The sequence below is a fragment of the Xiphophorus maculatus genome, chromosome 17 (genome assembly GCF_002775205.1).
Source record: "Xiphophorus maculatus strain JP 163 A chromosome 17, X_maculatus-5.0-male, whole genome shotgun sequence".
Taxonomy (NCBI): Eukaryota; Metazoa; Chordata; class Actinopteri; order Cyprinodontiformes; family Poeciliidae; genus Xiphophorus; species Xiphophorus maculatus.
In genome coordinates, this window is record NC_036459.1 from 2861013 (window position 1) to 2883725 (window position 22713).

The following is a 22713-nucleotide window of genomic DNA, read 5'->3' on the forward strand; positions in this document are numbered from 1 at the left end:
ACGTAGTTGCACATGCCGAACGTTATTTGCACACGGTGAACGTCGATTAGCAAAAACTAACAAAAAAGCAAAAGAGTAACCCCCCCCCCCCCCCAAAAAAAAACAGCCTACGAAACTGGCGATAAATGAACACTTACCCATGATAAACTCAGAAAGGTTATACTAGCCGCTAGCTAGCAGTAGACTCAACCGCTTCAAGTCGCAACACGAAGCTAGCTAGCAGCTACGGTAGTTAGCGTTAGCCTCAACCGCTTGAGTAACAATGAAGCTAGTTAGCTAATATTTGCAACTAGTTAGTGGTAGCCTCAATGAAGATGTCTCAAACTTTTGCCTGACAAAAAAGTCCCACCAGACTTTTAACTCTTCCATTTTTATATATTAAATATTGATATTTAATATTTAACATTAAATAGTCCGGCCAACCCAAGAGGAGAACCCGTCCCCGCCCACTCTACAGGTGAGGGTTACCTGGGAGGGAGCCAGCAGCTCCCCGGCTCTCCTGCCGCCGCTGAACGGAACGACTCCGGCACCGGCCGCCTGGAGGTTTATTGGGGACGCCTGCAGCGGCTCCGGCCCCGCCGCCTTCTGGCCGTTAATGTGCGCGGTCACCATGGAAACGGGGGTCTTGGCCGGCACCACGGAGATCGCGATGCCCTGGCTGGGGGGCTTGATGAGCGACAGCGGCTTGGTGGTCCCCACGGGACAGCTTCGGACGGCCAGCTTCTGCGGGGAGACAGGCAGGTGAGTTGATACTTCGTCGCCATGACAACCCTAACCGCACCTTCCTCGGCTTCTTCTAAAAAGGTTTCCCCACTCCTTTTTATCCGCCATAAATATTTCATATTTCTGTTCAGGAAGCAACAAAAACAGTCGAGCTTCCAGAAACACCCTGAGAGTTTTAAATACATGTTCATCTTCCAGCAAATAAATAATAACAAACCAGAACCATCCAGAACCTGTTGGGTCCACCAGCAGCTTCCTGGGAAGCTTTTGTTTCAGGGAATCAATGGAATCCGCAGGCGGCCCGAACAGCCGCCTGCTTCAGGACCCGCTGGCCCGCCGCTCGCCATTCAGAGCCGGGGCCCCTCCTATTGTCTGAAAGGTCACTCATTTAAAGTCTCTGCAGGCTGGAGACCCGAGACGGGCCCCTCCCGGAGGGACGGGGTCAGCAGGTACACAAAAGGACACTTTAAAACGCTCAGAGCTGTTCAGACACACCTAGGATCGTATTCATGGAGCTTTTAACAACGGTGCGCACTAAAAATAAACTTTTAATCAAACAGGAAGCCTTAAAATAAGAGGAACCAGCAGCGAATGTCGGAATGACTGCAGTTTATCTCAATGCCGGGAGGAATTTTATTTTTTTTTAATTCAACCAATCCACATCCTGTTGATAGATTGATCTTCGAACAATCCATCAACAAGAAAGTTACAAAAAACTTCCAACTGTGGACGTTTGTTATTTTTGCAAACATCCAGTTTTATTCATTTTATTTAATTTCTAAGCAACAAGAAAATCCAGAATTAAAAAAACTGTGCGGAGGTTGTAGTTATTCATCTGATTGCAGTCGGATGAAAATAAACTGCTAAGAAATGAAACACTGCAAATAAATTCTTAACAAGTATTTTTAGTCTAGTTTATGTCCAAGTGTTTTAGTACACTTGAAATAAAACTAACTTGCAAGGATTCCTTAATATTTATTAAAAGTACCAGTGTTAGCAAAATAATCTGCTGGTGGAACATTTTAACTTACAATATAGGAAAAATATCTTATTCCACTAGCAGATTATTTCAGAAAATATTGACTTAAAACAAGTTGCTATTTCTTGCTGAAAAGTTACTTGTAACTTAGTTTTGTCTTATTTAAAGTTTTCTAAGATATTTGTACTAGAAACTAGACCAGAAATTCTTGGTAAGATTTTGTGTTTTTGCAGTGTATGAACCAAGAAAACCAAAAATGAGCTGGAAGCCTGTCCCCATCACTTCCCACAGTATTACAGATACCCACACGGACTAGTCAAAGGCCGTCGATGGACAAGTTTATCATCAGCAAGACAACAACAAGGGTGTGTGGAATAGTTAAAGTAAACTGCCGATCAAAAGGAAAAATGGCCAAAATAATGAACTGACTGGACATTCAGTTTGATTTTATAAAAGTTTATAATTGACAACAGCATTTAAGAATAAAACACTTTGGATTTGTTTTAGATTTTTTGACTGTTTGAGTTTTATTTACTGTCGTGGTTCTGCCTGGCTGTGGAACCAGTGAAGCTGACGGGTCCGTGGATCCATCCGGATAGAGGATCTACCTGACAGAACGCATTAGTGCGGCCATAAGAGCCGCTAACGAGTCGTTAACGAGTTTTTTTCTCCATGTTTCTGCAGAGTTAAGCGAGGATGCAGCAGCTTTCATCAGGGTACGTTCGCTGCTCACCTTTCATCTAATGACGGTGGAGGAAACGGGCTTTCTGCTGGCCGCCTCGCCGCGGCCTGAGAGCTGATGATGCAGAACATCAAAGCTGCACATCAGCAGCAGCTTTTCTACCGTCGTTGCTCCGGTTTCTGCTGCCGTCTCATCCAGATCGGAGCAGAAACTGGATCTGAGTTACTTTTCTCACCAAACAAACAAACAACAAAAAACCTTTATCTAATCCTACACTTTTAGTTTTTCACTCCAGGCAAAAGGGAAAGAAAAAAAGAGTAAACAGTTTGAAAATAAATTAACTTTAAAGCTAAATAGAGTCCTGAGTCGTCCTCGTCTCCTCCTGAGGACGACTGATACAGAAGGGAAGGAAAGAACAAAGAAATAAAGGAAGGGAGAGAGACTAGGAAGGAAGGACGGACATTAGAAAAAACAAACAAAGAAAGGAAGGACAGACGCAGGACGCTCCTCTCCTTAAAGGTCCAGGTTGATCTGGTTCATGGTTCAGGATGAATCCTGGTTTTCCTCCTTCAGAGGTTCACTGGGAAACCAGCCGACCCAGAACCCACCAGGACCTGACCACTGGGAGAACTGGGGGAGATGTGTATGTTTCCATCCTGAACAGGAAGTGACCTCAGATCAGCTGATGGTTCTCTACTCCAGCTGCGATCCACTTTGTGAAGTTCTGGACCTTGCAGACCAGAACCGCCCTCACAGCTCCACATTTTATACTTTAAAAACATTAATTTAACACATTTAATCTGAGAAAATCTGAGTTAAGATGAAGAAACTTCTAAAATCTAGAGATATGTTATCATGAGTCAGCAGCTTTTCCTCTCCTGGTTTTAGGGGGTTTCTGGTGTAAAGTTGCTCACTCAGCAGGAAAACGGAGCATTTTGAGCCTCTCGACTGGAGAAATTTAATTGAGAACGTGTTCGGCTCTCTGAGTCCATAGTTAAGGTCATTCTGGGCTGTTTACGGCCAGCTGACTGGATTATCCTGGCTCATTATGTTCGCTGTTTTGATAGGGGCCTTTGAGATAAGGAGGCCGCTGGAAAACGCATTAGTAGCTGTTCAGATTTCCATCAGCGCGGCTGCCAAACGCTTTCTTTGTTTACACTCCATTTACCAGCGAGCTGCTTCAGTCCTGGAAGGGGCTGAGGAAACGGGCGGCTGCTTTTCTTATTCCCAGAGGGACAAAGCAACGTCAAATCCACAGGACTGGACCGCAGCAATGTTTGGAAATAAGTTTCAGAGCCGTGGAAGTGGAAGCAGATAAAGTCCCGCCATGAGCTGCAGGTGTTTGGTGTTTCAGTACCGGAGTTTTGACGGTTTTATTCTTAAAAATTCACTTTTACTAAGTAATTTCCCTGCTGGGATGAAAAAAGTACTTCTATTCTATTCTATTTTATTCTATTCTATTCTATTTTTGTCTTGGGCTGAAACGATTAATCGTGATTAATCTATTATTGAAATAATCAACTAATTTAGAAATCCATCAATAATTAACTGGAGTATACAGACTCAAAGGCCATTTGCTGAAAAAAATGACCAGCTTAGAGCAGTAAATAAGCTAAAATTGTACAAAAAATATCTTTATTTTGCATTTTTCACCTTTATCTGTCAATATGTTTTACCCAAATCTCTTCAAGTGGCAGTTTTAACTTCACCTGGTTCAAATTCACAAAATTAATGCTATATTACCACATTTTAGGAAATAAAGGTTTTTCTTATTTAAAAAATGATTTTAATGATATTAAAAAATGATATTTGGTTCTTTAAACATATTTTTAAATATTATATAAAAAGTGTAAGAGGTTAAATGAAATGGCAGCAGAATGTAGCAATACTTTATCTGATTAATCATCAAAATAATTGATAGAATAATTGGTAGCTAAAATAATTGTTAGTTGCAGCTAGAAGTGCAGAAAAAATAGATTCTACAGGAAATCGCAATACATGGTTCTCATGTGACGTCTCACTTCAGGAAACGTTGTAGCTGACAGCCATCTTGGTAGGCATCCCTGACTGTCATACCAGTTGCTATGACAACAATAAAAAAGCCACAATCTTAGAACTATTTCAAACTTAGAACTAGTTCAGAGTAGGCGAGTATAGGGCCTGCCTCTACTCAATTCTGAATTGATTCAAAAGACTTAAAAATTGATATTAAAATGCGCTGAAGTTGTACGTTTTTGCCTTAATACTCCTGAAATAAGACAAAATTAACTTACAAAACTTTTCAGCAAGAAATAGGAGCTTGTTTTAAGTCAATAGTTCCTTAATATTGATGAAAAACCTATAGTTTCACTGGCAGATTATTTAACTTATAACAAGATATTCTTCCCATGTTTTATTGAAATAATCTTCCAATGGATCAATATTAAGGAATTATTAACATAAAACAAGCTCCTTAAAGTATCTTTGAGATAAGATAAGATAAGATCAGATAAATCTTTATTGTCATTGTCACAAGGACAACGAAATTCAAAGGGTGCCATCAGTCGGTGCACATGCCCAAAAACAAAAAATAACTGTCTCACAATTCACACACAACGCAAGAATCAACAAACAACTGGCAAAAAAAGAAAAATAAGAACAGCCACATTCTCACATACATCATTTATGAAGTTACTTTTGAGTTATTTTGTCTTATTTCAAGGGTATTAAGATATTTGCACTATAACTAGACCAAAAATATTAGGTGAGATTTTGTTTTTGCAGGATTCTGAATCTAAAATTATGTCTAAATCAAATCGCTGAACACAGAAACATTCCCATCTCTAGTTGCAGCCCAAATTAAACTCAAATATTTGGTTTGTTATTGGAATTTTGTTAAAGGAGGAACAGACAAGAAGCTGGAATTGGGATTGGGATGAGGAGGATCGGCTCACTGTGGGACTTCACGGAGAGACGACACAAGAACGACGCTCCTCTGATCGGATCGGGGATGAACTCATGAATATTTTATGGAGACAGCAGGATTAACTGCCTCATGGTCTGAATCACCTGTTAACTGTTGATTTAATGTCTGGAAAATCAGTTTACTGAAGATAAATGTTTGTTTATCTTTCTCATTGGTTTTTCTTCCAGATTGCATTTACATTTAAGATTTAAATGTTTCAAGTTCAAGTGTAACAGACATTTTTCCCCAGCAGCCATCAGCATCTCCGTTGGCAGCCATTTTGGTCCACTCTTCTTCTTCAGTTTTCAGAGTTTTAATTGAAGGAAACTTGACTTCTGATAACTTGAAGGAATTTCTTCCAAGAAGATTCTCCAGTTCTGGAACGTGGGTTGGAAATATCAGGTTATAGAGGTCAACAATAAGGTCATCATGGAGTCTCTGGTATCAACGCTCATTCAACTCCTTGTGGGCGTCTTCAACGAGGCCAATATGAATATGAATATGAAAGAAGGAAGGAACAAAGGAAGGAGAAGGAAGGAAAGAAGGAAAGGACACTGAAGGAAGGACGTAAGGAGAGACCAATAAACCTGCAGTCCATTGTCGCTCTCTTCCTGTTTCTTGTTTGTAACTTCCTGTAATCTGACAGCCTTCACAGCAGCTTCCCTGCAGAGACGATTAAAACTCCTTTCACTGTCGCCTCCGTTTGATTCTGTTCGGGAACTGAATCAATACCTCTGCGTTTCGGCCTCCATAATAAGCAGTTCTGATTGTTAGTCTAACAGCTCCGGTTCTCCCGCCCGCCGGCAGATAACAATCACATTAAAATGTTCATTATGCAGCCGGGAGACAAACACGAGGAAGCGGCCGGCGCTCCATTCATTTCCCACATCATGTGGTCAGTCTCCGCCCGACAATAAATCCATTTAAATGCAAATCAAACGCGCCTGCAGCGGCTTTTTTTACTCAGAGATCATCGGAATGTGACCGAGGGAAGGAAATATCAGGACACCAACGACCCGATCAACCGATCAATAAAACATTATTACTACATCAAAGAATCATTTTTTAAAAATCTACCTTGTCTTTAAGATTATTATTTAGATAAATCCTGCTTTTAATACAGAGATGTAACAAAGGAAGCAAAGTTAATGCAAAAATGTAATTTTTCTTTTTTTTTTAATCCAAATTAGGTCAGGGCCGGCCCAAATCTTTTTGGGGCCCAGGGCAGATTTTTAATCCTCAAATGTTGTTGAGTTGCAACAAATTTTAATTTCTCTTTGGGATCAAAAAAGTATTTTTGAATTAGAATAGGTCTGTCGCAATAAATAAATTAATCGTATATTAAATTTAAACAAGCAAATAATTTATCATTTTTCTCTTTCTACCACTTCATACTCAACTAGTCCCTTTTTTAAAGGACAGTTTTGTTTACAGAGACTTCATAATTCATTTTGTTTTTTAAATATTTTAAAATGTCTTCCAGTTAAATCCTCATTAGAAATGAAAGTTCATTGATCTTTGAAAATCTGTTCTTGCATTATTACCATTATATTAACTGAAAATGGTCTCTAACAATATTATCATTTAATGCAATAGCTTCTGGGACAATTTATCATCCCAAATTTTTCTATTGTGATAGGCCTAGATCAATCACTATAAAATAAAATCAAGTCATGCTCTTGGGGGCCCCTTGGTGGTGTGGAGGCCTTAAGCAGCCGTTTAACTCGCATATGCCTTGGGCCGACTGACTTTCATGTTCAAAGTGAAAAGCAGAATATTGCTTATCGATTTTAGTCTAATTCCTGGTTCTCCATGATTATTTCTATTTGCTGATTTTCAGAATCATATATCTTTCTTAAATTTATTTTTTTAAAAATTCAAGATATTATCCTTCATGGTGGTGATGATGAAGGCAGTTTACAAAGACCAGAAGATCAAACTTACATTACACACTTCAAAAATTAAAGCAATCTAATCTAATCCATATATTTTGAGTTTGAAGTTATGGAAAAAAGACAGATTATCTGAAAAAAACACAGATTTATTTAAGTTATTTAATTAAGGCCTGGTCTCTGGTTTTAGTAGATTGTTGACACAATTTATTGTACAGTCCACCTCGAATCTGAACTTATTTAGTCTCATTTTATTAATAGGTTGTGTTTATATTAGTTTTTAAAATAACAGATTTTCTTTTTTTGTTCGCTACATTCAGGCTGTTTTTTCGTCTAAAATTTATAATCAAAGGTGTCAGAAAAGCTTACGAGTCGTTTTTAGCTTCATGCTGACCTGCAGGGATTTAATCGAAAACGCATCGCCGCCGTCTGCTTGTTTTCTCAATAAAAGCCTAAATGATCGAAGCTCACGCTCAGAACTCGAGGTTTCATTAGGAGTGAAACAGCATGGCCGCTCTGCTCGAGTCGGGCTGAACTCGGATTTTATTTTAATGTAGAGACATCAGGGGAGCGGCGGGGGTCCTGACCACAACAACCGAACTGAGGTAAGACAAACAGCAGCTCAATTTCACTCAAGCATCTCACCTGAACCCGTTTCCAAATTAAAAGCTCAGAGTGGGGTCTTCATTCTGTCAGCAGGAGGCTTTTATACTGAAGGGACATTTTGATTTCCTGTCCAATACAAGTTTTAGGAAGTGGTTTGAATTCTGCCACATTGCTCAAGAGAAATATTTCATTACTTCTACTTTCTTTTTATGGTTTTATTCTGTAACTTTACTTTTATTATCACTGGCAATGTAAATTTATCTTGTTTTATTAATTATAAACATTTCAAATAATATCTTGACTAACATGTTTAAGAATCTAATTACATAACACGCTCTACTAATTATTACTTTGCTACTTTATTTTTTAACTATTTACAGTTTTAAATCAATAATAAAGTTTGCACACTGTGTATATTTATATATTGTCTATAGCAGGGGTGTTCAAAGTGTGGCCCGTGGGCCATTTCTTGGCCCATTTAATAATTTTTGATGGGCACCGACTACAAGTGAAGTACAGTAAAAATTTGTCCAACAAACCAGAAATCAACTGATTTAGAAATTCAGTTTTTCTTTTATCATAGCAACAATCTAAAGTCTTTTTCTGTGTTTCTTTAAAGATTTAATAATTTTTAAAAATATTATTGAGCAGCTAAAACTACAAAAAAAATTTGTTTTTCATTTAATGAATTTTGTGACACGTAGTTTAAATTTGCCAGTTTTTAGCATTTATTTTTCATTCTTTTATTATTCATATAACTATTACTACTACTACTAGACCCACAACTATTGCACATTATACTATTATATATTTAGTTTATTTTTTTGTTTTTTATTTGTATGCTTTTTTTATTATTTATTTATAACATATTTTATAATTATCTTTCCACTGTTTTAGTTTGGAGTTTCCTCAGCGTGGATCAGAAACCAAACAGCCCGATCAGAACCTGCTGCAGCAGCAGGATGTGGCTGGAGGTCATCGCCGTCATGAAAACATTTATTTGTGAAGCCAACAGTTCAAACCTTGAGCCAAAGCTCAGAATATCGACCGGCGGCCGCCGCAAGGAGCAGAGAAGGTCAAACTACATCTGAAACGAAGCGCTAAGCAGAGGTGAATCTCCGCTCCGCTTTTATTAACCGCAGACGACAAAGAAAAAGAAAAAATAGGAGCTTCATCCACGTAATACAAAGAATTACTGGCTCAATTAGAGATCAAATAGGTTAAAGTTAAACTGAATATTTTCCACTTTTTTAAATGAAAAATCGGATAAAAATAGTTTTAATTCTGTCTAACTGAACATAATATGTTTTAAACTATTTTAAACTAAATATATGTCAGAATAAAAAGCCTATACATACTGAAAGCCTGTTTTTCTAAAAAAATGGTTTTTTTTTAGCCACAGATCTTTTAAAAACTGTTAGGAATTATCAGGATGAGACTTTTTCCCTGTTAGAAAACACATTTTTAATGAAAACGCAACAGAGTAAGCTCTTTTACTTTCCCCAAAGATCCTCTGTGCAGGAAGTAAAGAGCCAGACTGTTTACTTCCTGAGGCAACTCAGATGATGTTTGTGAGCATAAAGTTAATCAGATAAGAAAATAGGGTAAATTTATACCAATTTATGTGGAGAAAAGTTAGATTTTCCAGGCATAATCACTGAATGGTTCACTAATATAAACTATTCCTATGACAGAGTCAGAGAGACACAGAACACATTTCTATGTGCAACAGTGTAAAAATGCAGGTCAGAACTGGAGCAGAAATTTAAACACCTGTCTAAACGCTGCCAGCTTGTTTTTTGGATTACAGTTTTCACTGAAGTGTGTGTAGATACAGGCAGACTGGGTTCACCACAGAGAGCTTTTAAATCCCTTCATAGGTTGCCGGTTTGTTGGTTCTCCAAGCTGTTGCTCTCAAACAGATCTAACGCTTTCCTCCACCATTAAGATCTTCACTTTCTGAATTTAGATTGGATGGATAATGTGTTTTATGAAACAATTTGTTTTTCTTAGCATTCACTTTTAACACAAACAATAAAATCATTTATTCATTTCACCTCTCAAATAAAAATATTTTGACTGACATTGTAAAAGCATGATAGAATATTTAATTAACTTCATATTTTAATTTGATGTATTTATTTTAGTTCTTGAGTTATTTATTTAAGTGTCTGTCTAGGGAAATACTTTGGGGTTTATCTTATTTTAGGAAATGTAAAATCTGAACGGACCAGAGGGGATGTGAGGGAGACCAACTGGGAAGCTTCAGAGCCCCACGCTCCGCCACAGAGAAAACAACCGTTTAACATCCGGGATTAGCCGGGATTAAGGACATCTGTTGAGCAAACGCCATGGATTGAATGTTTTATCTTCCACACAGACAAGCCAGGAGAGAGGAGAAACTAAAAGCTGGATTCTGGATGACACCTGGAGAAAAAAAATCTTAAAAATCTCCAAAGATCAATATTTAAGTTATTACTGAAAGTTTTCCTTAAATTAGACTGAAGTCTCCCACAGGCATTTAAAATTTAAATGCAGCTGTTCGTACTGTGGTGTAAAACAAATTTAAATCAGATGAAATGTTAAAAATATAAAAACAAGAGACTAAAACATTCTGACATCTCATCAGGAAGAAGCTGTGACAACCCGACTCTAGTTTTTACATTCATTTAAATAAATGAAGTTGGATGAGGCCTAAGAAAAACTTGGGATTTCACATGTAGTATCCAGTAAATTGATTAATCCATCAATTATTCAACAGATTATTTCATTACTGCAGCTAAACAAGATGATAAAGAATGCAGCAGTGTTTTCAGTCAGACGCTTCTTCAAAACCGCTGCGATACAGACTGCTACAGGAGATGTTTCCTTCTGACAGCTAAAATGTCAAACGTTTTTGGTGCTACTTTTACAATATTTTAAGAATTGTGTAATATTTTTTTTCTCAATCCCTTTACAAAATCTAAATATAGAAAAAATAAGATGAGAAAAAAAACAGCAAACAGACAGATTGGACATAAAAACATTTTTGTTCTTTATAAAACTTAAAAAGCTAAATTTGTGTTCATTGCCATATGGATCACAAAGTCAATGACTAAGTAGATTTTAATTTTACTATCAAAACAAAATAGACGCAAAAAGTGGAGCTTAATTTATTTTAAGCGCTTTTTCATAAAAATCTAAACCCAGTCTGTGTTCAAACTCGTCTTTAAAACAATCATAATTCTCGGGTGTTCAAAGTGTGGCCCAGGGGCCATTTGTGGCCCTAGAATTTTTTATTTTTTTTCGGCCCCTGACCAAAAGTCAAGAATGGTAAATATTTGTCAACAAAATAGAAAACAACAGATGGCCCCCAAAATTTGGAAATTTCCTATTTTTCTTTCAATAAGGCAACAGTCCCAAGCCTTTTTAATGTTTTGGATCTTTGTTGATTTAGAGATTTCATTTAAAAAATGGGGAAAAATTAATTTTATTCTATGAATTATGTGGTCTGTCAATAGTTAAAATTTTGCACCACTGTCCTAATTGTTGCTATCTGATGTGTTTGTGTTAAACAGTCAAAATAAATAAATATTTGAGATTTATAAAGTTTTCTGACGATGCTCCTGAACTCCGAGAGGAAGGAGGACGGGGAGGCAGACTGAGGGGCCAGGAAGAGTGAGGAAGAGGAGGGGGAGGAAGAGGAGGCCAGCAGATGGACTCCTGCAGACAATGGAGGCAGACAAAGAGCAGAAACAAAAAACACTCAGACTAACATCCTAATCTGGATCCTGGATGTGTTCAGACTGAATCTGGATTCATCCCAACACCAGCAGGAACATCTGGAGTCATAAAGACTTTCAGAAGATCCCAGAACCAGATGCTTACAGCATTTACCTGGAGGAAAACTTTTGCACTAAATCAGAGGTAAAGAAACTCTGGGATCGTTTTAAAACGCAGTTTGTGTTGAAGAAACGTGAACATCTGCAGGCAGGTCCGTCTGCGTCTCTGCAGACATCCGAGAACTTCCTGCAGGCGTCCAGAGGGACGAGAAGCGGACAAAGGGACGCTCTCCGCCCGACAACAACCCCCCTCCTTCAGCCTGGGGCGAAGAGGAAACATCCCAACATGCACTGGGGTGGGTGGTCTTCATGAGGGGAGGGTGAGGCGATGATTTCTTTAGTCTGAATCACTCAGAAGGATCCGTTAACACGAACGCATCGAATGACAGATGATACGATTTTCCCAGAATAACCCAACAGATGGTGTTCCTGATGTATCCGTTTCCTCTTTAAGAAAACAGTTCATAACGGTGAAATAAAATAATATCAATTTAAATCAGCAAAGGATGATTAGGCTTCTTCTGCTGATCAATTTGGGGACTGTTTCTATCTAGGGCTGAAACAATTAATCACAATTAATCAACTGAAATAATCGGCAACTAATTTAGTAATCAATTAATCGTTAAATGGAGTATTCAGATTAAAAATTATTGACGATTATTTCAATAATCGGTTAATCACAATTAATCATTTCAGGCTCATGTGTTTCCAGCTGTAATGATGAAGAAATCCCCCGTTTCAGAGGACAATTCTATTTCAAATTAGGTTTGCTAAATTAGTTGATGATTATTTCAATAACTGATTAATCGGATTAATCGCGTCAGTCTTAATCCCGATAATCGAGGCGTCTGTAAGACTATAAGACGAGGAAATCTTGCAGTGTGATCTAGAAATAATAAACCTTCAAAGGATATCTGGAATTATACGGTTAAATTTTCAAATATTCATTGATTATAAGACTATTTTACTGGATTTTATTTTATGGTGTCAAAGTAAAAGGGGTTGAGTATGAAAAATACACACTACACTTTTGAGAAAATTTTAAAATCTAGCCTCAGGAAAATCAAGTTTGTGATTATTTGACAGTTATTCAGACAAAAGTGTTTTTGCTGAAGCAAGAAAAACCTTCAGGAAGCCTAAAGGAAGAACAGAGGAACCTCTGAAGGTTGAGTTTTGTCCTCAGACTCTGTTTTGGTCATTTTGAAACCGTCTGAAAGCGTATCTATGTTTGTTTAGCAGGTATGAAGCTCCGTTTCTCTGCAGCCAGTCTCTCTTTATCTTCTTCTCGCCTCGCTGAACGCGACAGCTTCCAGGATCAGCCGTTTGGTTTGAGCCAGCAGGTAAATATTGGCCGAGTGGATGTGAAGTGAACACTTTCCACGTCTGCAGCGGGGCGCCTTAGATTAGCTTCTTTCACTCTGTGCTCCAAGGAAAAAACAGGAGCTTAGAGGAGGAGGAGGAGGAGAAAGATTATTTTGGGTCTCCTGGTTATTTTCTTACATTTATTCCTCTCCATTCGTCCCTCTGATGGCGGCGGCCATCATCTCAGCTGGATCCGAGTCTGCTTTTCCTGCACTGCATCTTTTACTTCTGCTTTCTGTCAAACTGTTTACACTTCAGGCTGACAAAGTGACAAAACCTGCAGCGATCACAGCTTGACTTTAAGATGAGATCATTACAATTACATCTGAGTGAATTAATAAACAAAAATTATCTGTTAATAATTGCAGACTATATCTCATACAAAAAAAATTACATTTTTCCTCTATTTTGAGAAATAAATTAATTTATTTCATTTTCTAAGCCATAGTTTGAAATTTGTTGTATTTTTGGTGTTGGAGCTTTTTAAAAGTTGTTTATTGAACTTGAAAATGACTCAACTTGAATGTGAAATATAACAAAACTAAATTCAAATGGTTTGATATTTGAAGACATTTTCACACTTATAAACTTCATGCCAAGATTTTACTAACTATGTTAATTTCAGTTGTCAAAAAAATATTGAATATATATATATATATATATATATATATATATATATATATATATATATATATATATATATATATATAAAAAAGAAATTGGACTTTGTATTTTAACATTCTAAAATTGGGCCTCTGTCTCTTTAAAAACTCCTGCTCTTTCTGTAACTCCGCCTCCAGGATGTCATCCCAACATGGCTCTTTTATTAACTCTTTAACAATGTTTTTAACCAGAGTTACTCTGAGACGTAGCTGCTATAATGAGCTCAGCAGATGCACAGTTAAACTAGGTGTCTGCTAATTGTTGCTGGCTAGTCTGCAGGAGCTGAGTGGGGGAGGAGCTTCATCCTTGAAGGCGGGGCTAGGTCCTAACAGGCATTTTCCCAAACATGCATGAAATAATCAAAGCAACATTCCAGGTCTGTTTTTGATGGGAAATAATAATGTAACATAATTAAAGCTCCAATCAGTTGATTTTAGATGGTACTGCCTCTTTAAATGCAGAGGAACCGGCTGGATCATTTAGCAGCTCCTCTCTGCTGTATTATGATGCTGGAATTGATCTTCCTGATTGGCTCTAATTACACCTCAGGGAGGAAACCGAGGAAGGTGCTCTTCCCTCCTTTCGGCTTTTTGAAGGATCTTGGCTCAGAGAAAGAATTGTTGCTCTGCTGCTTTCATCAGAGATGTTCTACTTCCTGTTTCCTGTTAGACTAAAGGAGCGCTTTAATCACCTCCTTAAGCTAACAACAGCAGTAATGATATAAACAGCTCCTACAACTTGACGGTTGTAAGCAGAAACTATATAATAATTCTGTTTTAAGCAGCTGAGGAGATAAAATGTATATTTACAACATAAACCTGTAAAAGCGATCCAGCCTTAATTACACACGCTGCTGCGCTGCAACAATTATCCACCCATCACAGACTTTTAATTAGGTTTCGTCTCTCCTGCAGAACGCCGCGCAGCCGCAACGCCAGGCCAGAATCGACTTCCACTCCGTAATGAATCGCAGCGCTGAAATTAAACTGACGGATAATGAATCCTTTCACTTCTCCCTTCCTCTGGTCTGCAGCCTGAGTCGCTGCAGACCGTTAAAGAGCCGCTCGCTGAAAGTACAGCGACTAAAGGCTCACGATTAACCGTCTTCTGTCCAGTTCACTGCAAAAACACAAAGTCTTACCAAGCACTTTTGGTCTAGTTTCCAGTGTAAATATCTCAGTAAAACTAACTTACAAGTAACTTTTCAGCAACGTATGAAAACTTGTTTTAAGTCAATAATTCTTAACTATTTTAGGAAAAAAGGACGTGTGGAAGACATTTTCTCTGTTCATTTGTACTTTACATAAAAGGTGACCTATTATGCATTGTGGAACAGGTTATGACATGTCCTATGGCCTATTCAAATCATGTTCATTACATTTTTTTTAACATAATCATTCTTAGAAAATAAGCTGTTAGCATAATTTGGCCTCTTGTCACTTTAAATGCAAATAAGCTGCTACTAGCCGTGCCCTCAAACTCAACGTTTACACTCACACACAAAAATAGCTGCAAACAAATGCACAATTATACAACTGCACATCTTTGAAAAGCAGAAGTGGAGCCTCCTGCACAGAGAAAAAGAAAGTAGCAAGTGGTTTCTGGATGGTAAGTCGACAACAAAACATTTGTCTTTTCCAGCAGCCATTGTATACCAGTAAAACCAGCCACACAAATGTGCTGGAGTTCCACTTCAGTTGCTAGGTAACGGGCAAAACTCAGTTTGGGTTGCTAGGTAACGGGCAGTAGCTGCTGATTGGTAATGTTACATTCTGGATGTTTTTGATACGGCTCATATTCCAGACACCAAAAAAAAGACTTGTTGCCATAAACAGTTTGGTGTTATTTTTTGTTTTTACATTTTGACTATTTTTAGAAGCAGTTAAGACCCAAATGGTAGAACAGAAACATGAAAAATGTGAATTTTACATAACATATCCCCTTTAAGGCCACCACTGCTGATCAGAGGAAGAAAGCAGGTGCCTACCTGGCCGTTCTGAAGCTCATTGAGGCCTTTGCACAACGTCTGGTTCTGTAAAGAAAGAGGAACACCTTCAGCAACAGAATTACTTTAAGAGATTAATATTTACTCCATAAAACCTGGTTTTATTGGCTGTTGCAGCTGCAAATGACCGGAATTAATCTACACAAGTCAACTAAGACCAGAGGAGCAAAATGTTCCCATAAATCATTCCTGAATCTCAGGAAAACGGGAGGCAGAGCAGGAGGTTGGAGCAATCAGGAAATAAAATGATTTATTTTCTCCTTCCTCCTGATGATCTCCTCCTCCTCTTCCTTTTCCTCACCCTGCGAGCTCCGAACGTCTGATCTGAAAATAAAAACTTGGTCCAGACTTTACCTTTTTATTTATTTTTTTCCTGATACGACAGTCAGGCTGATAAATTTGTTCTGTATGCATTGCTTTTCACACTGGGGAAATCTGGTAGCAGCAGGGAGTTGCGGTTTGCGGAGTTCACTTCAACCGAACAGAAATCGAGGTTTGTGGGCGTACCAGAGTTCGATTACGCGATTATACCTCCCCAAACAAACCAGACTTTCTACCCAAACAGACTGGAGCTGGATTAAAGCGGACTAAACATGGCTGCTGTGAATGCAGCCTAAGACTTCCCACAATCCTCTAGAAACAAATGGCAACAAGATGGAAGTAAATATTGGTTGTTTATATTGGTCTGATGTGTTAAAATGTTAAAATCATACATCCCTCCCAATGCAAGCCCTAAAAAAGGGTTGATGTAGTCACACCAAGGAGGAAAATTTGGTAAAAACTAAAAGAACATTAGAAAAGAAAGAAAGATACTAAGAAAAAAGCATTTCCATCAACAATCTACATTAAGGAGACGAAGAAGAGGCCGAGTCCAGACAAGCCGGCCTGAGGAGTAATTTCTGCCACGGGCCGAGGTGTTGGAGGTCAGAGACAGGAAACGACAGGCGGCCGTCTGATGGGTGGAGGAGGTGTAAGGAGCTGCAGGCGGAGGAAAGAGGCCGGTCCCCAGAGCGACAGCAGCATGACGACCAAACATGTGCCCACATGTCGGCGCTCAATTAGAAGTGTGGCTCACACATATTCACAGCTCCAGCAGGAGGAAGTTACAGTGAAAATGACCAGAGCCTCATTCAGCTTCAGATACTGTCGCTACGCCACGAAGAACCCAAGAACTCTAAGGATTATTAGCAGGATTATTATTAACCTGATTATAACATCAGGATTATTATCTGATTATTTCCACCAAAACAGAGTTATCATGAAGACAATCACAGCCCAGGATTAAGAAAAGTTTCAGATTTTCTTCCACTGAACATCTGGTGAACTTACAGCAGAAAGGTCTCGCAAAAAAAACAAAAAAACTGAAAGTTTTCCCTACAACCGTATCACACACACAAATAAAATACAATTTAGGTACTTTATAATACCTAAATTACACCAAACATGCTGGGGTTTTTTTTTTAAAGAAGAGATTATCTATTTCAATAATAAAATTTATTCCTGCCGGGATCAATTCGTGGGAGATTTTCTTTTTCATGGGTTCCAATATTTTTTTTAAATTAACATAATAAAAAATAAAAATAATACAACTGATTTTTACAAAACGCAATCTTTGCTACAGATCTGTATCCTGGCTTCATTTTCTACTAATGTAGAAATGAAATGGTCATAAAAATAAATCAATAAGATTACCTATATCTATCTAGGAGAGCCAACCAGATAGAGAGATAAGAGACAAAAATACAGGCAGACAGAGAAAAAGACAGAAAAGGAAAAAGAGAGACAGATGAGATATAGAGACAGGGAAGGTGAGAGACTGAGAGAAACAAAGAAAAAGCAAAAGAGAGAGACAAAAGAAAGAGATGAACCAATAGAAAGAGAAATAGAGACAGAAAAGAGAAAGATTGAGACAATGAAAAAGACAGAGAAAGAGAGAAAGACAACAAGAGAGAGACAAAGAAAGAGAGCAGAGATGGAAAGAGAAAAAGCAATAGAGAGGAAGAGACAATGAAAAGAAAGGTAAAGAGAAAAAGAGAGAAGCAATGAGAAAGACAGAAGAGAGACGGTGGACAGAAATGTGTTTCTTCATTAATCCTGGACATTTGACCGTCATAAAAAGCTTTTTTAATCAGCTCACGTCTTTTCAGTAGCATCTGGTCCATAATGTTCCTTCTGCAGCCAAACTCAAAGAAATGAAAGAAATGAATCTGTTCTGCAAACCAAAATCTTTTCAGACACGTTTCTAAACACCAAGATACAAACCCAATAATCTGTTCAGGGATGAATGAAGCAAATCAGCTTTTCTTTAAGAAAACTCTGTGGCCTTGCCTTCGTTTCACCTTAATGCTTCTGAACTTGAACTCTTCATACACCTTCCTGACTAAACTAAACAAACAAACCACTCACTGGTTGTTTTTCAGCCTCTGAATGACTAAAAACAGGAAAGCTTTTAAAGCCAAGGCGCCCACTCATCCTGTCTCAGCCATTCAGAGCAGGACGATTTCACCAGATTTCCCTCTTTCTTTTTGCTCCTGCCTGTTTTTCCTCTGAAACGTCAGGAAGCCGCAGAGAGCAGGAAAACGGTTTGAGTTTACGGCGCAGCAGACGGGCAGAAGATCCAGTCATTCATTTCAGCTGCAGGCAGGAAGGCGGCGACCCACTATCACACTGAAAACTAGCTTTTCATTAGCTGCAGGTAAATGAAATTGTCTTCCGTCTCTGCGGCTGAACACGAAGGAGCAAGCACAAAAAAAATCCATTACAGGCTGGAGAGGCTGATCAGAGATCCTGCTGACAGAGTTATCTCTGATGGAGGAGAAACACCTGAGGAAGCCGTTATTATCAGACATCATTATGGAGTGAGAAACCTGTCAGCAGTCTGAACGCTGAGAAGCATAAAAAGCAGATTTAGTTTTAAAAACCGGGAAGATTTCAGCGTTTCTGTGCATGATTAGGCATCAAATCAGGAAGTGTTGACAGTATTTACAGGACATAAATCAAAACATATTTAAGTTATAAATACATATTTTACTTCAAAATGTGCTTCCAAGCTGGGAAAAAGTTAGTGCCAATTCTCACTTTCAGGTGTTTGAGGAGTTTCTTCTAGTTCTGATCTGGGGTTTGACTAGACCAAGGAGCTGCAACATTTATAAATAAAGAGCTGTTTTGCTATCAAATCACAAAAAACCTTATAATATATATGTAAATCTTGTAAATTTAGATAAATATCTAGTTTACCAAATTTGTTGTAGTCTTTAAAGAAACAATTTTATTTCTACTTTTAGGATTTAAAATAAAAATGAACAACTTTTTTAAAAACGTTATTTGACATTTGCGGTTTTTAATGGGATTTATTTTGCTGGGCGGAGAGTAAAAACGTCTCTTTAGGTTGTAAATGTTGCAGATTCCAGGTTCCTGAAAATATTTGGAGATTTTAGAGATTTATTTTAGCATCTTGCCTCTTAATGTCCAAATATGTTAAACACGGTCTGATAAATATGTGGTTTTGCATCCTTTACTGACAGATTTTTGGATTAATTTTACTGATAATCTGACATTTTTTCATGGATTTAAGACGAAGTGAATCGGATCTGGAGGTAAAAATGGACGTTGATGGGCGTAATGAGCCGCTGTGTTCAGACCTTTAACTAAAAGCCGCAGCTCTTTCAAGCTTTTACATCATTATCATCCTGTCACTCCTGTCGGCTTCACCTGCCTGAACAATGGCTGTGAATCACACTAAAGCCATCATTTAGAAACATGGAGGTGTTAAACCTGAATCGAAACAACAGGAACGCTTCCTGGAATCCTCTCAGCGCGTTTTTGAAACCTGCAGGTGGAGTCTGTTTGCTTCGGCTTTTCTCCCACAGAAAGAGGTTTGGGAGTGAAATGGAGCCTTTGTGCTCCTCATTCAGTTTTCCAACAAGAGCAATTCCTCCCAGCTTTGATCATTTCCGTGTAATGTTCCAGCACATAATGTTTCACAGGATTCCAATTTTCACTGAACTCCGGTTTCTACTGAAGAAGCAATTTTCTGACTCAATCTCTGCAGAGTTTCTCACTGCAGCCTGAAACATTAAACACCGCTGGAAGAGATTTCATTCTCATTTCGGTTCATTTCATCAGCAGCTTTATTCCAGATCAATATCTCCCCAAAGAAACCTGCAGAAAACGAAGCTGAGTTTGGTTTGTGTAAACATTTTGGATGAAGTCGTCGGCAGAGGAAAGAAAAAACTTAAAACTGAAGCAGGTTTTCTTCATCAAATGGTCAGAGCTGGATTAATCTGGATTAATCTGAGCCATAATCCAACTGTTTGTCCAATTAGAGTAAAATATCTAAGATCTATTCTGTTTAAAAGCAATATTATCCATTTGATTAATTTACAGATACGTTCTGTTTTTCTGCTCATAAAATGACTCCAAACTCATTTATTCAAAATCTGAAAGGTTTTTTGAGCTCCTGCCTGTTCCAGTAGCCTGGTTTCAAACTGGTTTCAAACTGGCTCTGGACCAGTTTGGTTCATATGTGAGAAACTTTAGATATGACTTGATTTTAAAGCAACCAGTGTTCTGTTTTAGATCGTCTTAGTCCAGCTTAACTCTCATTTTGGTCAATTTTGGACTTTGATTTGATGCAAGTGTCTCAGATTGGTTTTAAATGACTAAGAATTGGTTTGAAGTTTCCAGGGTCAGACCAGGACTGGGCGATAATTAAATTTCTGGTTTTTAAAGATTTAATTTTTGGATAATTGTGATAGTTTTTCATCAATCCACTCCTTGTGTTTCCATAGTGCAGGGCGGCCATCTTGTCTGACAAGCGTGTTTTACAGCTTCTACTTATTTGGACTTTAAATTCAGGTCAACTCTACAACGTAATAATAAGGCCTGACTACATTTTGTCTTTATTAATTCCTTGAATGAAGTCGTAATATTACCAGAATAAAGTTGTAATATTAAGATAATGAAGCAGTAGTGTTATGGGAAGTAAAACATGAATAATAATAATAATAATAATAAAAAACATCCAAGCTTTTTTTTTTTTCCAACAAAACGACTTTTCTCGTAACTTTAAGACGTTCTACTGGTAAAATTGTCTCTTTATTCTGCTAATATTATGACTACATTCCAGTAATTAAACATTCTCAGTTGTATGACTCACAGAAGCTACTTTTTGAAAATATTTTTCTTTTATTTGTAGTTTCTTTTTTGAAAAAAAAAAACAAGAGAAAAATAAAATTGTAAATCAGATCTGGTATGAAAAAAGAAAATCAAAAATGTATTTTTATTTTTATATCACCAGCGCCGGTTCAGACTGGTGTTTAAATTAGGAATCCACTGGTTTCACACTGATGTTACTATTGGTTTGACCTAAAGAAACATTTTATGAACTGGTTGTGAGCTGAATTAACAACAGTAACAAATGGCTTTGTTGGTTTTATTCCAGTTTTAGTCATGGACTAGACCGCCTCAGACCTTAAAATTGGTCTTCGGCCAGTTCTGAGCTCACTTTAGAACTTGGTGTTGGCTGGTTACGGACATATATCAGACTTGGATTGGATTGTTCAGACAGTGATGGTGAGTTCAGGGTCCGGCGCTCCAGTCCGCCTTTTGTAGCTAAATCTGCTGCAGGACAAATGCAGCGCTGAATGACTGCTGCAGATGAAACGCCCGCTGCTGTTTACTGCGGCTTGTTCTGGCTCCTCCAGTCTAACAACTCCTCATCACTGCAGAGAACGAGTCTAGTTATATTTGGCACGTTGCTACGGAAACCAGCTTTTCTTTGAACAGTTGTTGCCTCTTCCTTGACGGCGGGGAATAAAAATTGCGCTGAAGCGCCGCTCTGACGTGGAGCCGTGTGGCGCCGAAGCCAACTGCGTCTGCGCCACACACATCCAGGGACGACGCTCAGGAAAAACCACGGCGCCTGAAGGCAGCAGCGCCACTTCAGCTCGCTCTGAATAATTGGGTTAATTTGGCCGTTTAGGCTGATGGCGCCCCAGGATGGTGACAAAACGTCCACAGCAGCAAAAACACAAAAAAGTAAAGTTGGCTGCAGACGAACTCTCTCTCTCAGGCACTTTTTCCCCCAAACTCCATTTATTTTTAATTGCTTTTCACTGTTTGTCTGTATCTTTGTGTCTGTGCAGCTCTCGATAAGCAAGCCAGTAATAGGGAATTAATTTGAACGCTTTCACAGGAAGAAAACTTACTGGCTGCTGATTTTAATTCATCTTTATTCAGCTCACACACAAAAAATAGCCTCATTCTGCTGCTTTCATTGGTTTTCTCACATTTCCATGGAGCGGCAAACAAAGCAGCTGGCGTCCCAGGCGGACTGCGTGTAGAAACACAATGTGTGTCAGAGGGCAGAGAGGGCGCATCGCCTCGTCTGAGCTCAGGGTTAAATGAGTCCCGGAGAAGAAACACTGCGAGCTCAGAGCGGTTTATCACCAGCTGAACAAACGTCTACAGCAGCAAACAGCTGGAAATGCATTCAGCCTCTGGATTATTGATATATTAGAAATATAACCGCCTTCAATGGAAACATTGGATGTCTTATTCAATGGAAAAGATGGTTAAAAACAGTCAAGAAAATGGCTGCTGGAAAAGACAACTGTATCATTGCTGATTTATCATCTAGAAACCACTTGCTGCATTATTGTTGGTTGTGCAGGAGGCTCTACAAATGCTTGTTAAAGATATATGGTTCAATAATTGTGCATGTATTTGTAGCTAGTTTCATGTTTGAGTGTAAACATTGAGTTGCGGGAATAGAAGATAGAAGACTCTGAACACAACTTCCTTCTTCACAAAATGTAAACAAAACTGGAGCGGCGTCAGGTTTTAGCGGTTGTAAGATTTCTCTTTAGTCTTTGGTAAAAGGTTATGAGCCATTTCTCTTGCCAACACTAGACTCAGACGTTTGTTTTGGTTCTATTTGCCCAGAATGCCCTGCGCTGCAGTCCACTCCCTGCTTTAGGAGCGGGGTCCAGTCCACTGCGTTCACACCGCACCAGAGTTCACTTCAACTGAACCA

The 22713-nt window shown here is 38.4% G+C and overlaps 1 protein-coding gene across 2 annotated transcripts in view; it reads right to left on the reverse strand.

The window, feature by feature from the left end:
- phf21b (PHD finger protein 21B) overlaps positions 1-22713 on the reverse strand; it is a 62637-nt gene that overhangs the window by 13496 nt on the left and 26428 nt on the right. For both annotated transcript variants that reach the window (XM_014473771.2, XM_023350376.1), the window contains exons 2-3: positions 15660-15704; positions 469-723 (exon numbers count right to left, since the gene is read on the reverse strand). In XM_014473771.2, the coding sequence (XP_014329257.1) occupies positions 469-723; positions 15660-15704 (300 nt within the window). The remainder of the gene's footprint in view (positions 1-468; positions 724-15659; positions 15705-22713) is intronic.